The sequence below is a fragment of the Clupea harengus genome, chromosome 11 (assembly GCF_900700415.2).
Source record: "Clupea harengus chromosome 11, Ch_v2.0.2, whole genome shotgun sequence".
In the NCBI taxonomy this organism is placed as follows: Eukaryota; Metazoa; Chordata; class Actinopteri; order Clupeiformes; family Clupeidae; genus Clupea; species Clupea harengus.
Genome location: NC_045162.1, coordinates 22279002 through 22295268, shown reverse-complemented (window position 1 = coordinate 22295268; position 16267 = coordinate 22279002). Strand labels below are relative to the sequence as shown.

Below are 16267 nucleotides of genomic sequence, written 5' to 3'. Positions count from 1 at the left end.
TCAAGAGCAAACACACACCATTTGCCTGCCTCCTCTTCACTGTTCAGACCTAATACTACAGCGTTATCTGGAAATTAGGACAAACACATTTAGGCATATTGACAGAATTAGTTAATGAATAGTGTAAAAAAAAAAAAACCTTTATCTCTTTCTATCTATAGCGGTGGAGGATCAGACTCTTTGATGTGATGAATCTGTTGACAGAGGAGTTGCTGTGTTCATTAATATGCACAACTGAAACTTTTGCCAGGAAGAGACTTCCACATGTTGAGCCAATTAACAATTTCAGCCCACTTTCTTTAGAGGCTCAGTGAAGCTCTCAATGTTGTCTGTTTAAATAAAGTTTGCTTGATTTCTTAATTAATTAAAGTTTAATTAAATCTACTCAGCAGTTTTTGTTTCACTTTCTCTACAGTTCTTTTTGGATGAGGATTCAACCACTCCGATACCTGTTTACAACATCTCAAATGAGACAAACTTCTACCTTGACGGGCTAGCAGTGCCTTTCATAGAGAAGAATAACTTCTACCTTCCTGTAAGTAAAATAACTCTGTTCTTATCAGACCGTTCTCTCTCAGGGACAGATGCACGTTAGCGCCCATTTTAGGCATAATTTCGTCACAACGTGCTCCTAAACACATGGTGTGTTGTGTACAAATAGGCCGCCTATGGCTAAAACTGCATTCTACCTGCTGCAGGAGAGCAGAATGACAAGTTGCGCTCTTCTGACTTTTGGTTAAGCATTCGTGGGATTGTCGTGGGAAAAGTGGAAGTTTGGGGCAAAATGAGAGCAGGGAGTGACTGATTCCGTATTCCGTTGTGTGTATGAATGTCTTTTTTTGCGGGGGGGAAATTTCGAACTTCCAAAAACAAGTTTTTGGGAATCCAGATTGCGTCCAAGATATGTGGATAAGAGAACCGTCCATAAACAATTGGAATCAGTAGTCTGAGCTCATTTGCTCATTTGCACAATGTTAAAAGCAACCTCTACTTTTGTTTGCCTATTGTTAAGTGCCAGCCACTCTCCCAGGTCATTGAGATATACTCAAAATGACAGAAAGTAGTGCAGTAACTAAGGTGTGTGTGTGTGTGTGTGTGTGTGTCAGAACAAAACAAAACAAACGTAGCTAAAATGGTCTGGCACCTGTCGGACCCCACTGATGGAGATGATCCTTCTCCAATGGCCAATTACGGGTAGCCCCGCACGGTTTTATTTTCCTTGTTTTTTTTCTTCAGTTTTGTTTGTTTAGTTATCCTTTGTCATTTTATCTTTTCCATAATAACAGTCTGGTGCTTCCTTTTTTCTCAGTATCCCATGTGGTTTGTGTGAAGGCAATGGTGTGTGAGTCACTAACAGGTGGTTAGCTGGCTTCATCAAAAGAAAACAAACAGAAAACAAAACATTCTCCGTGGAGCCAAGCTTAGTTTCTAAAATCTAGACTATCCCCATTCTTCCATTCCCTCCACCCAGCACAGGTGACGCCATCATTGCAGTTAAAAGGATAGCACCACCCCTACTGAGGGGCCGTCTGCTGCACACGGAATGACGCAGCAGGTGCCACTAATTAATTACACAAACAAATAAACAAAAACATGAATGCATGTGCTTGGGTGTCTAGATACCTGTACGTAACACTATTTCTGTCACTTCATCCATATCCCTTCATGCAGTTGATAGAATGCATATGTTGACATGTTCACACTATTGAATGTGTCTCTTACAGCTGCACAAATAGTAAGACTATTGTTTTTTTTTGAGTGGTGTAGAGTTACTGCTCTGTATTATCTCTCTGATTGATGACACCTTATAAGCATGTATAGCTATTTCCTGATCGCTAAACTTCCTTTTAACGTCGAACGGCGGTTTTATTATTCCATTCCATTTCGCCTGTGATTGAATGATACAGCTCTGTTGCGGGTGCCGCAAATTGCATTCAGAGGGCAGTGACATGCGTTGATTACGCGATCAGCCACAAGTTTAGTACATCCGACATGAAATGAAAAGACACAGACCGGTCAAGTTTCTGTGCTGTGCTGTTTAATGTACGTACATCTGCCCCTCTGTCTCCGGAAAAAAATGAGTCTGTAGACATCCTCGGGGGAGGCTGTGTTAGAAATGATTTTGTACTGTGTTTGTTGATGGGATAAATGGAGAAAAGCTTTATACACTTGAGACAGATGTAGTAAATAGTCTGTAAATAAACACTTCAAGGGAAACGGGTTCCTTAATGAGAAAGGGAGCTGTTTTGGTCTTCTTTTCTGGGTCTGCGGAGATGTTTCTTAAAATAAATGTGTAAAAGTGTTCTTCTTCAAAGTTCTGGTTCTTGTTTTTCCCTTGTTCAAACACAGACTCTACCAGACTTTTGTATTGTTTATGTCTGTTGATTACTGTAGTCTAAAGAACAGAGGGAATGCCCTAACCCTGAGCATAACACAATCTAGCCATATTGTTCACTTCTTCAGAACTTTGGAGAGGTATAAATGTTTCAATGTATGACCTCTTTGAAAGAGTTGTAGAACTGCTTTTTGTGTTTTGCATCTTCATCAGTGTACTGTGTGTGCGTGTGTGCATGCGTGTGTGTGTGCGCGTGTGTGTGTGTGTGTGCGCGTGTGTGTGTGTCCTGGCAGTACTTCATCTACAGCTGCATCCTGGGCCTCATCTCCTGCTCTGTGTTCTTGCGCATCAACTACGAGCTCAAGATGCTGGTGATGCTTGTGGCCGTTATTGCCTACAACATCATCATCCTGCACACTCACGCCGCCCTGCTGGACGAGTACAGCAGGTTCCTCTACCAGACAGAAGTACTGGACAGGTCAGTAGAGATGGACATGCTGTCAATCAATCAATCAATCAATCAACCAATCAACCAATCAACCAATCTGTCAGTCGATCAATCAACATATCTATCTATCTATCTATCTATCTATCTATCTATCTATCTATCTATCTATCTCCATCCATCCCGCTCTCCATTCCATCCATACCTTGCTAATTTATCATTTCATTACTCTTTGTATTTGGGCTTTTAGAGTAATTGTGAAAGAACAGTGATTTAATCTTGTTTATTTGTTGGTAGAGTTCAGTTGAGTGGAGGTAAAGAATGCACGCACAAGACAAACCAGTTCAATGTCATCTGATATTATACTGTAGCTTATATAAGTGCTCTGTCTGCTCTGTAGATATATATTTCATGCTGAATATGATGCATTCTACATACATTTTCATATTTCTCTTCATGTCACGCCATCGAGAACCCTACATATGACTTACAAATCGTTCTGAAGCCTCCATACATATTATCTAAGATAACATTATTGATTATTTCAATCCAATGAGTGTGTGCGTGTGTGTGATAGAGAGATAGAGATAAAGAGAGAGAGAGAGAGAGAGAGAGAAGCTCATGGGCTTCTTTTCCATTGAAAAGTCTAGCTGTCATCATCACTTTTTTCATCATCAAGTTTGAACGTGAAATCTTGAGCTAAAGTTCTGTGCTCCGACTGGAAGACAATTGAAAAGATGGCGTGTAATGGGCCAGGCAAGACAGAGAGGTCCTCTCTGCCCAAGATAACTCTGTAATGCTGGCTCTCACCCTTCACACACAGTGGTAAAAGGAGTCATTTTCAGTGAAAAGACAAAATGATCATATCAAGCTTACTGTTTGAAAGGCCATTGAACAATCACTTTGAAGAAACTCATTTTATGCAGGCAATCAAAGATGCCCTGAGGCTAACCATGCCATGAGAAAGGAATTTTAGAAATCTGTCGATAGACTTCCGTCATGGCGCCATGATATATACATATATATATATTTATTTTCCCTTTAGTAATAAATGCAGGACAATTTCTCACACTTTGCACTACCATTGTAAATGTGCAGATATGTGTTGAGATGCACTGGAGCGCAGTGTACATGGACTATATGGTTGTCAGGAAACATGTTATTGACCTAGCTAGGTCTACAGACCTACACAGAGTAGATTGGGCAATCTTATTCCAAACTATGCTATATGTCAACGTGTGTGTGTGTGTGTGTGTGTGTGTGTGTGTGTGTGTGTGTGTGTGTGTGTGTGTGTGTTTTACTCTCTGTTTGACTCTCTTCCCCCACAGGCCTGGTGTTCTGAAAGACTTGAAGACCATGGGCTCTGTGTCTCTGTTCATATTCTTCGTCACGCTCCTGGTGTTGGCCAGACAGGTGAGCGCTGAGCGTATTTTACACACACATGAATTTAATTTCCCATCAGACCACCGCTACAGTGCTATTGTTCTTTCAGCCTGTCAACCTGTCCATTTCCATTCCACGACATACAATTGGGTGTGGTTCCACAGCAAAGGTCAAGAACCACAGCAATGCATACATTGATTGTCTATTTTGAATTGATTTGTAATAAATCATCCTGAACTTAATCAATTAATCAATCAATTTGCATGGCAAAATTCCACCCAGTGCCACTGGCGTGAAGGATGAGTGAATGTAGCCCCTACATCACAGCTGTCTAACCCAGGCGTCACCTCCAACGCTTAAACAAGAACATTATGCAAAGGAGTGGCTGGAGCTTTCTGAAGACGAATGTTCCTGCTCGCAGACAGTGTTGGTTTACCATAGCAAACAGTAATGAGCGGTGGATCAGGCACATGGCACCACTATAGCACCTGTGTCTGGAGCCTAGGGGGGAAATGACCCCATCTATCTCACTGCTGAGATTTCCTCAGAGATTAGATGGCCGCTCCGCATCCAGCAGAAACCATCAGGAGGCAGTTTCACCCCCCCCCGCCTGCCAATACACCACCCTCAGCACCACACTACTACCTTATTTATTGGCTTTTGGAGGGAGGGGAGCGGGGGTACGGTAGGATAGGATGGGAGCTGGATTTAGAGCGGAGCTGAAAATAGGTTTATGGGCTAGAGGCCAGATAAGAACTGGCTTTTCTTTGGCCACATCACTATAACTGACGGAAGTTTAGTTGGGGAGACCAGGTACAGTGGTAACACTTTTTTTTTCTGTCACCAAAATTGGCATAAGTGATACTATTCATTTTAACATGTATGTACAACATACACCTTTTGTCTCTTTATTTGCTTCACTAATTCAAGCACATGTGCCTTACTTTCTCTCTAATTTTCATCTAAATGCAGTGAGGGGGGCCGTTGTAACAGTAGCCAAGGACAATTGTAACATGTTAGTTTGAAGCGGTAAAGTCAAATTTATGGCAACAGCCGTGCATTATTCAAGTTGTAGTTGTAGTCTTTACAGCACTTGTTTTCAAAATGCCAGTGAGATAGTCGCTTACAAACCAAGGGTGTCACATTTTCACAACAATGGCTAGCTTATTTCACTTGCTAGCTACGCTTGCTGGTTGCATCTGATTGCAATGCATGTTACAACTGTCCCCTGCCAAACTTTCCTAATTGTAATACAACACATTGTATGCAGCTAATAATTACGCTAGCTTCTAGTTCAGAAATCACTGATCACAACCATCTGTTACTTGTGTTCCTGTCAAAGCACATCAATTGTGCAGTCAAAATCTTTAACTTTAAAGTTAAAAATGTGCCCCACAAAATGACTTCTGTCTATGACACAAGCTGAAATATTGAATGTAGCACGCTGATGCCATCACACCTGTTGTCTGTGAGTTTCATTGCACTACGCTAGACACCAGCTGAGAAATTAAGCAAGTTACAACTGTCCTCATGTTCCAACTGTACCTATGTATGAGTGCACATATTTATGCATGTATACAATTTAGAATAAGAATTAAGAGTGTCTGGCGGTGCTGGGTTTAGGGTCTAAGGACATATTCTAGTCTCTCTCTCTCTACCCCTGTTCGGGCCGTATTCTCCCATTCACACGTAAGTCCTTTTTTGTGCCTCCAATTGCGTGCATTTCAGTTATTTATTTAGTATTTAGTTAGTTTAGTTCAGTGCAGTTCAGTATTCTCCCCTACGCGCTCCGATCACGTGCACAGTGCTTGACTTCAGAATGAAGGCGACCTTATAAAAGAGGTGTGATTTATTTAAAATAGAGGAAAACTGGGTCACACCCTTGTTTAATTGCTGCTTGGAAAATGCGGAATGTGGACTTTCGCATTAACCTTGTGAATGTCATTGAAATCCACGGAAAATGTAAATCAGACTTTGATTTTGAACATGAAGGCAAGCGAAGAACTCTATTATGAATAGCCTTAAATTAAAGCATCTATTTCTATGTATCAAATTAACCCACCAATCAAGTAAATTATCCAAATCGCACATTTGCTAGATCTATTTTTAAAGACGTGGTTGAGGTCATGATTTCACCATTGAGGAAAAGTTGCATCAAAGTGCATGTTTCAATGTCTCATCTTAAGCTTGTGTTGCGTAGCCTATTATTAAATACTAAATAGCAATCAGGTAATCAAACACCTCACCACCGATGACTGAGTTATGTTCATCACTCCAGCCAGCCTCTGAGGCGACCCACATGCAAGGACAGTCAGAGCACTCATTATTTTAAATGAGGACTGGCGGAGAATATGGATCATTACTGTGGCTTGAAAGTTGAAAGTTGTTCGTCCCTGCAACTGCACAAGTGTGGTAGATGATGGCTTCATGGTCGGTCTGAAAAACCTAGCTGCGCTGCACGTCAGCAGGCTCTGGTGTGTTCAAACAAGGTCAGGACGCTGGCCATTGGCTTTGCATGTAATGCCTATGCCTTCAATCAATGTGGCTGTTTTTCTTCTAATTCAAATTAGAAGAAAATTAAAATGAATTTGAAAGAAATTTAAATTATTCACAAGGCTTGTTCACAAGATCATGTGATTAAAACATGTATTTTTTTTACCCTGTTTAACAATGTAATACAACCTTGTGTTGGCCTAATATGTAATATAACCTAGTGTTAGCCGAATATGTTCCTTTAACCTATAATAGATTGTTAATAAAAATAATGTAATGTTATGTCTGTAGATGAAAACCAAAATTTGACACACAAAAGTTGTGATTTTGCAACTTTATTTGTACTGTACATGTATAATAATGTTACAAATAGGCCTACTGCCCACATTAAAGACAATATGGTGTCCATTCCTACAACCCTCAGAGGCACGTGGCTGAAACATTTGCAAATCAAGGGCAGAATATGCGTATATGGTGTTTACAAGAGATGCCCAGTCTTTCTAAACTTAAGCGCATGGGAGAATCACACCCTACGTTTTTTAATTATGAACTGTCATGGAATGAAGAAAACATAATGCTTAACTAATAAACTGAAACATTTGCTTATTTATATATTTATTTTTTGGGGAGAACTGGGGAGTCTAGAGGCAAATATGTCGAAGTGATTTGATGTGGAGGAGGATGTGTAGTGATATGAGGAGAATGTGTAGTGATATGAGGAGAATGTGTAGTGATATGAGGATAATGTGTAGTGATATGTATAGTGATATGAGGAGAATGTGTAGTGATATGTATAGTGATATGAGGAGAATGTGTAGTGATATATAGTGATATGAGAATGTGTAGTGATATATAGTGATATGAGAATGTGTAGTGATATGAGGAGAATGTGTAGTGATATATAGTGATATGAGAATGTGTAGTGATATATAGTGATATGAGAATGTGTGGTGATATATAGTGATATGAGAATGTGTAGTGATATATAGTGATATGAGAATGTGTAGTGATATATAGTTAGATGAGAATGTGTAGTGATATAAAGTGATATGAGAATGTGTAGTGATATGAGGAGAATGTGTGGTGATATATAGTGATATGAGAATGTGTAGTGATATATAGTTAGATGAGAATGTGTAGTGATATAAAGTGATATGAGAAGAAGATCAATCCCCCGTCAAGCATTTTAATAAATCAATAATTTTGTATTCAAACTTAACCCATCAGACAGGTTGGCTTACCATGATTTCCAACACTTTTAACCATGGCGCCAAGCATTTGCGTGAGCACATGGGCTTTAATTAAGGTGTGTGTTTCTGCATATGAGATCAATAATTCAGCTCAGTAAAGGCTTTTCACACAAGAAACAGGAAAGAAATTCAGCTACTCATCAGATTAAATATAAAAAGATGTGTAATTATTCCTAAGTGACATTCTTCTACATCTTATGCTATATTTCTCTTTTATGTGGTGAAGGGCAATGTAATGAAAACAATGGGTATACAACTGCATAGCTGTAAGTCTTAAACATTAAAGAAAGAATTAAATGAATTAAACATGGGTATGACTTCCAAAGCCATTATTAAATCATAAATAATGGAACAAAGAGCTTGACTCCTTCTTAGTTTTCAAGCCCTCGAGAGCTGTTTTTTTTACTTTACAGTAATAAAATAGTTTTAATTTGTAATTTTCTGTTATGTGCGTGATAAAACCCGAAAACAGGTAGCTTTAGTCATTATTCCCCTCCTCTTTCTTCTCTGTACGCTTTCAGTCCTGATTATGTTTTCACTAATTTTCCTCTTGTGAGGCCAGGCGCTGAGAAAGAGAAAGTGCTGACACAGACCAGAGCTTCCACACCAAAGGCCCTCCTGACAGTGATGGTTAGAGAGCAATCACAGATGAGGGGGGTGGGGAGGAGCTCCTGACAGTGATGGTTAGAGAGCAATCACAGATGAGGGGGGGGATTCAAAGAGGAGGGTCCTGGGTTCAAACATGCTCAGCAAAGACTGTACGCTTCCCTTCTAGAGATATATTCTTTTCACATGCACATTTTTTACAAGTTAAATCCTAAATTTCCTATTGTAAGGTAACCAAGTGGAATATACCACACATTCAAATGAACCCCTCTATGCATACAAGCCACCTGATTCATTGAATGTGAATGTCATATACATTTGGGTGTTTCGGGTCACTATTGTCAGATGATGCATAAGCAGCCGCACATGACAGTATTTACATACCTGTACATCTATATGTAAGTAAGACTTGGGTGGCACAGTCTATAAGCAACCATGACATAAACCATTCTGTTAGTGCTTGTGTCCCTGGTCTCCATCGTAACCCTTACTGTACCCCTCATCATGTCTGAGAAAACCTGCTCTACTTCACAATAGAAAGGCAGCCAGCGATATTTTGCGGTCTTGTAAAATGAACAGAGCTGAACTTCCCCAGCCCTTCGGCTTTAATTATTCACGACGATTCACTTCTGTCCAAAGTGACTCTACTCAGTTAATAGCTTTTATTAGACATGCGGCTCAGTGGCATTTAGGCCAATTAGTCTGACATGGCAAATGGCCTGCTGGACTGGTAACATAACAAACAGACATGCACAATTGCACGTACATTTATGTTTCGTTGTACCCTGTACACCTAATTTGATGTGTACATTTACATAAGAGGTTTCATTAATTGGCATGTCGCATTCATGTACATCTCTGAGATGAAGTTTTTGACATGTGATTAGAGTGTGTGTGTGTGTGTGTGTGTGTGTGTGTGTGTGTGTGTGTGTGTGTGTGTGTGTGTGTGTGTGTGTGTGTGCGTGCGTGCGTGCGTGCGTGCGTGCGTGTTCCCCTGAATGGTCCTCATTCGATACAAACCCCACCATAATAAGAAAGAATGCCTGTCCTTCCATCTCCACTGCTGGTAGTCTTTTAAATTAACACATACTGACGTATCCCAGTGCTTTTGTGTCTGACACACATGTGCCTTTCATTTCCCGCTCTCTCCCGTTGAGCCCATCTATGCTTATTCAGTAGCGGATCCTGCGCTGATCTGGTGTGCGTGGATCTGTGCCGTGTGCTGTCACTCAGCTGTGCGCTGGGCTGCTGTTCTGTTGACTCCAGGATAAATGAGAGTGTAGGGTAATCACAGGCGCTGGTCCGGTTCTGATCAGGAGTGTGTGTGGATCTGTGCCGGATCAGGACCGGACCAGGGCCCACATCCTTTTCCATGGTTAGCTGTTGTGTGTGCCCAGAGCTGGTGTTGTGTTGACTCTGAACCGGATGAGAATGGAGGCCTCACCTCTGTGTCCTCTTGTAACAGAATGAATATTACTGTAGGTTGGACTTCCTGTGGAAGAACAAGTTCAAGAAGGAGTGCGAGGAAATTGAGACCATGGAGAACCTCAACCGCGTGCTGCTGGAGAACGTTTTACCGGCCCATGTCGCAGAGCACTTCCTGGCGCGGAACTGGAAGAATGAGGTAAGGTCGATGTAATGGTTACCTCAGAAAGGTGTAAAAGTTACCTCAGAATGAGATTAGCAATGATGGCATGGTCTAATTATCCAGTTACTACCCAATGGAAGATGGAATGAATGAAAGTTCCATGTTGAGAACATTCACTTTTAACCTTACGGACAGTCAGTGAGGCATTCAGTTATTCTCTGAGGATCTGCATTGTTTTCAGCACTAGGACTTGTTTACATTTAGTTACGTCAATCTGAAAAAGTTAAACATAATGAAGGTTAAAAGTTTCTTGATTCCTTCTTGATTTAACTTAAAAAGGATGTATTGATTTATGGAAAAGTTAAACTCATTTCTAGCTTACAGCTCGTAGTAAAATGTTCAGGGTGAAAATGGACTGGCAAGCTGTGAAGCACAACAACAAGCTGTCATTTTAAATTAAGGATCTTGTTTGAAAATGGTGCTGGTTTACTAATTAAAGTTTCTTGCCAACCTTTGTGTGTGTGTGTGTGTGTGTGTGTGTGTGTGTGTGTGTGTGTATGTGTGTTGTGTACATGTTTCTTCATGACAGGATTTGTACCACCAGTCTTATGATTTGGTGTGTGTCATGTTTGCCTCCATCCCGGACTTCAAAGAGTTCTACACTGAGTCGGACGTCAACAAAGAGGGCCTGGAATGCCTTCGGCTCCTGAATGAAATCATAGCAGACTTTGATGAGGTACTTTTCCCTCCTGTTTTTTTGGGGGGGGGGTAAGGGGCATTTTTCTAAATGCACTGAAAGTACCTCTATACTCTACTAACTAAATATATGATTTATGAAATCTGACAGAGTCATGAATAAGGAAGTTAGGAAATGGCTTGGGGTGCCATGTTGTCTAAGTATTGTTGCTTTGTATGGAAAATGAATTTTGGAGTTGTCAATGACAATGACATCTTGATGGAGGAGTTCAAATGTGTTAAAAACCAGCCTGGAGATGACTTTGTCACAGTCTAAGGATCCAGTGTTCAAGAACAGGGAGGAAGTGAAATCAGGTACAAGGCATTACAGCATAGGCATATCATACAGCATATCATTGGGCAGGTACAGAGTGGAAGAGCAGGGTTTGGGCTAGGTGACAGTTAGAAAACATGGGGGAAGGCTACATTGCCAGAGAGGAGGCAGATGGTAGCTAGCTTTGTTCGTGAGGAGGGAAATAGACAAAAGAGGAAAATGGACAAAAAGTTGCGGCTTCTCGAGCGAGGGAAGGACAATGGAAGAGCTGTCTTGATGCTGAGACGAGGAGGATCAGCTGGAGAGAACAGAGAACAGAATGTCTCTGATGTTTGCATACATTTAAAATCTGCCATTGTTGATGGAAGCAGTCTTTTACTGAAACTAAACTAAAAACTAAAACATTTTGATGTTGTGTGAATTCATCTTAACTGTATATATATATATATATATATATATTTAAAGACATTATTTTATTAATATTTGATTGTGCGTGCACTGCTTATTATTTGGAATTCCACCATATGGACTACTACACAGAAACATTGAACAGCATTTGAATTTCGAGTAACAGCTGTATCTACTAGCCATTTTGGATATTTAATTTCCTGCGATGAACCCAAATAAACATGAATTGTTATTCTGCGGTGAGCTCCCCTCTGACCCCCCTCTCGTGTGGGTGCTCCTCACAGCTTCTCTCCAAGCCGAAGTTCAGCGGCGTTGAGAAGATCAAGACCATCGGCAGCACCTACATGGCCGCCACAGGACTCAACGCCTCTCCAGGGGCAGACGGCACACAGGTGAGCCGAGCATGTTTCACTCGATACATTAGTTGGATTCCGACTCCATGCCACTCATGTGGCTTTCTTCCTGTCCTCCCCGGAGGAGGTGTAGAAAAAAGAATAATAGACACCGTGCTTTTTTTTAATGTCCTCTGTTTACAAACATCCACAAATCGTCCCAATGCACACAAGTGCCAAGGCCACATCTGTCCTTATGGAGAATCTCGAGCACCGTTGTTGTGGCTTAGGGTAATGAAGTGAGGTGTGTGTGCCAGCGGGAGGCAGATGCTTATGATGACTTTGAAAGAGTGCCCTTGAAGAAGTGAGGATAGATATGCACTGCGGCTCGTGCGTGCCGTTTGGAGTGCTTGTCGATGGGAATAGATAGGTGGTAATGTGAGTGAGAGGATCATCCTTCTGGTGGGGTTGGAAGAGATGGGGCAAATGTCAACACAGGATTTGTGACTTTGTATTTTCATTTTTTCGTTTACTGGTCTCAACACAGGAGCATGATAGGCAGTATATGCACATCGGGACCATGGTGGAGTTCGCCTTTGCCTTGGTTGGAAAGCTGGACGTCATCAACAAACATTCCTTTAATGACTTCAAACTAAGAGTCGGTAAGTGTTACCACCAACAAAACGGGGAGATGAGGGGTCGCATGTGGAACAGAAATTATTTTATTGACTAAATTAAAGACGAAAGAGAGTATGGTATGGCTTCAAGTCGGCTATCGGTAATGCGTGGTTATTGTTAGGAATGCAATGTGGTGAGTGCTGTGCTGTATGTGGTCTCAAAGTACAAAGCAAGCCAGGCCACCCAACAGGAGAGGAAGCAGCCTTTTTAACTGATGAGAGACCCAACAGGAGAGAGGAAGCAGTCTTTTTAACCGATGAGACACCTGCGCACCAGTGTAGCTCATCAGCAATTGGGTGCTTCAGAATTTCATCTGCTTTGACTAATCTGCAGATATTAGTTACAAAATCTCGTTGCCTGTCAGAATAGAATCATTTTGGCACCCTGCTAACTTGAAATCTATAATTTGGATGACACATTGTCCCTTATTAAAGATACATCAGCATGTGACCTTATCGATCTAAGTGCTGTGTAGGACTGTTCCTGTACACTTTGACAGGTAAGAAATGCAGAGGTCAGCAGCTTGCCTGAGTCCCAGGGTGGGCATCTATGGTAAATGAATAGCTGTTCTGTCCTGTTGGCAGCAAGAGTCCAGGGCAGTTTGTCAGCAGTTCATCACAGCAGAATGCCCCAGTGGGGGTTGATCCGTGGCCAGGGCTGTTTTGTGGGGGCAGTGGCAGTCTCTGTCTCAGTGGTCCTCTAACTCTGGAAGGCTGTTTGTCTATCAGTTAACTCTACTGATCCCACGAGGGCTGTGTGTATGCACAGACATTTCACTGACATGTCTGAAGACATCTGCACTACATCACTATGCTCAACAGGTCACAATAACATAGCTGAGTTGTGTAGCTATGATCATGTGGGTTGTGTAGATATGATCATGTGGGTTGTGTAGTCATGATCATAGGGGTTGTGTAGTCATGTTCATAGGGGTTGTGTAGTCATGTTCATAGGGGTTGTGTAGTCATGTTCATAGGGGTTGTGTAGTCATGTTCATAGGGGTTGTGTAGTCATGTTCATAGGGGTTGTGTAGTCATGTTCATAGGGGTTGTGTAGTCATGATCATAGGGGTTGTGTAGTCATGTTCATAGGGGTTGTGTAGTCATGTTCATAGGGGTTGTGTAGTCATGACCATAGGGGTTGTGTAGTCATGTTCATAGGGGTTGTGTAGTCATGTTCATAGGGGTTGTGTAGTCATGATCATAGGGGTTGTGTAGTCATGTTCATAGGGGTTGTGTAGTCATGTTCATAGGGGTTGTGTAGTCATGACCATAGGGGTTGTGTAGTCATGTTCATAGGGGTTGTGTAGTCATGATCATAGGGGTTGTGTAGTCATGTTCATAGGGGTTGTGTAGTCATGTTCATAGGGGTTGTGTAGTCATGTTCATAGGGGTTGTGTAGTCATGTTCATAGGGGTTGTGTAGTCATGTTCATAGGGGTTGTGTAGTCATGTTCATAGGGGTTGTGTAGTCATGTTCATAGGGGTTGTGTAGTCATGTTCATAGGGGTTGTGTAGATATGATCATAGGGGTTGTGTAGATATGACCATAGGGGTTGTGTAGTCATGACCATAGGGGTTGTGTAGTCATGACCATAGGGGTTGTGTAGTCATGTTCATAGGGGTTGTGTAGTCATGTTCATAGGGGTTGTGTAGTCATGATGATAGGGGTTGTGATCCAATTATGTGATCCCAATGTTGCATTAGACAGCACAGTTAATGAGTATTCTAAGCCTGGGATGCTTTTTGGCCATTGTTCTTTTTCTGGGGTATTTATAGACGGGGGAGTCCTGGTAGCATGATGGATGATTTGTGCTGTGTTATGATGTGTGATGTCTGTGTTGTGTTACAGGAATCAACCATGGGCCTGTGATTGCTGGCGTAATCGGAGCCCAGAAGCCCCAGTATGACATCTGGGGCAACTCAGTGAATGTAGCCAGCAGAATGGACAGCACTGGAGTCTTGGGCAAGATACAGGTGACTGTGTGTGTGGGTGTGCGTGCATGCGTGTGTGTGTGTGTATGTGTGTGTGTGCGTGCATGCGTGTGTGTGTGTGTATGTGTGTGTGTGTGTGTGTGTGTGTGTGTGTGTGTGTGTGTGTGTTCATCACATCATCATGAGCTACATCTTTGCTGAGAGTATGACTAGAACCTAAATGTGTGTCATAAATAGCATCAAAACAATTCGCAAGGTGTTAGCCTACAGCTACATGCTGAGGAACAAGAAACCAACCTTCTCAACCATAACCTCTCCATTCACTGCATCGGCCACATAAACATGCTAAGACTGGCAGTAGCGTTGCCATAGCTATATCATTGGCCCTATTTAAATAAAGGGATAAATGGAATAAAGGTAGTAAGGGTCCCGTATTGACTCCACCACCTTCTCCATCTCTCCCCTCAGGTGACGGAGGAGACGAGTGCGGTGCTGGTGGCTCTGGGCTACTCCTGCACCTGTCGGGGCATCATCAGTGTGAAGGGCAAAGGCGAGCTGAAGACCTACTTTGTCCACACCGAGATGAGCCGCTCTCTGTCACAGGGGAACGTAGTGACATGAGGTCACGCTGGGTAAGCCAGTCAGAGAAAGGGACTTACATAGGACATCCAATCATATACAGCGACAGATGCAGGACATCCAATCAGCAAAATCAACAGGTACAGGACAGCCAATCAGCAAGAGCAACAGACACAGGACAGCCAATAACAGAAAACGAACAGGCCGAAGGCATTCACTCACAGCAAAATCTAAACAGATAATGGGAACCTAATCACAGAAAGCTAAACATGCACAGGACATCCAATCAGATAAAAACAATCTGAAGGACATCCAATCAGAGACGTTTTTGTACATAGCTCCGCCTTCTCTTCAGATGCACGGAATGTTGGATGTATTTACAAACTTGAAACCAATTCAACAGCATTTCTTCAGTAGGAATGTTCATACAGGGTCTATATCAATGGATGTATGGTAGCATAATGTTTTGTATGAAAACCAAATACGACAAAAACTGTTTTGATGTTCATCACCATTGTCGTTGTTTTTTTTCTCTTTCTTTTTTTATTTTGTAAAAGCCTATTCATTAAACTTTGTATCTATTGATCTCGGCCTAAACCTCAAAATGAATTTGTGTGCCATGGATGTATGACGGTGTGACAGAACAGATTGGTTTGTGTACCTGTATCTAACGAACTAAGCCTCACGCACTCAAACTGAATTTGTGTGAGTGGATGTGAGATATGTGAGAACAGGTTTGTATAAATGGTGTTTGCATGTGGGGGGGGGGGAGGAGGGGGGGGCTGGCAGGTGGTGGGTCGGGGGCCAGAAAGTGCAGCTCTGCTGAAACACGGCAGGGTTTCAGAGGATGAGTCACGCTCTGAAGCAGCATGGCTGTTTTCTGTGCTTTCTGTTCAGCTGGAGGTGATGCTACAAGGAGTGAGGGTAACACACACAGACAATGCCCACACACGCACGTACACACAAACACACACACACACACACACACACACACACACACACACACACACACACACAAAATGGTAAACATGCACACACATACACACACAGACACACAAAGATACAGACAAACCAATCTTCTTCTTCAATCTTCACAGACCCCCCCCAAACATCACACACACACACAAACACTCACTTGGCACATTTCCACTGTGGGGTAAAACCCCGGGCTCGGGAGAAGAAAGCCTCAGACTTTCTTTGTTTCCATCTCTGAGGCTTGACTGGGGCC

General features: G+C 42.1%; 1 protein-coding gene across 2 annotated transcripts in view; it reads left to right on the top strand.

Moving 5' to 3' along the window:
- Positions 1-15269, top strand: part of adcy2a (adenylate cyclase 2a) — a 76703-nt gene extending 61434 nt beyond the window's left edge. The window contains exons 17-25 of one of the 2 annotated variants that reach the window (XM_031576268.1): positions 416-535; positions 2629-2813; positions 4109-4193; positions 9978-10136; positions 10690-10836; positions 11802-11909; positions 12397-12511; positions 14378-14502; positions 14929-15269. In XM_031576268.1, coding sequence (XP_031432128.1) covers positions 416-535; positions 2629-2813; positions 4109-4193; positions 9978-10136; positions 10690-10836; positions 11802-11909; positions 12397-12511; positions 14378-14502; positions 14929-15081 — 1197 coding nt within the window. In that variant the 3' untranslated portion in view covers positions 15082-15269. Of the gene's footprint in view, positions 1-415; positions 536-2628; positions 2814-4108; positions 4194-9977; positions 10137-10689; positions 10837-11801; positions 11910-12384; positions 12512-14377; positions 14503-14928 lie in introns of both variants that reach the window. The other variant, XM_042709133.1, reaches the window with a different exon arrangement.
- Positions 15270-16267: the final 998 nt, after the last annotated feature.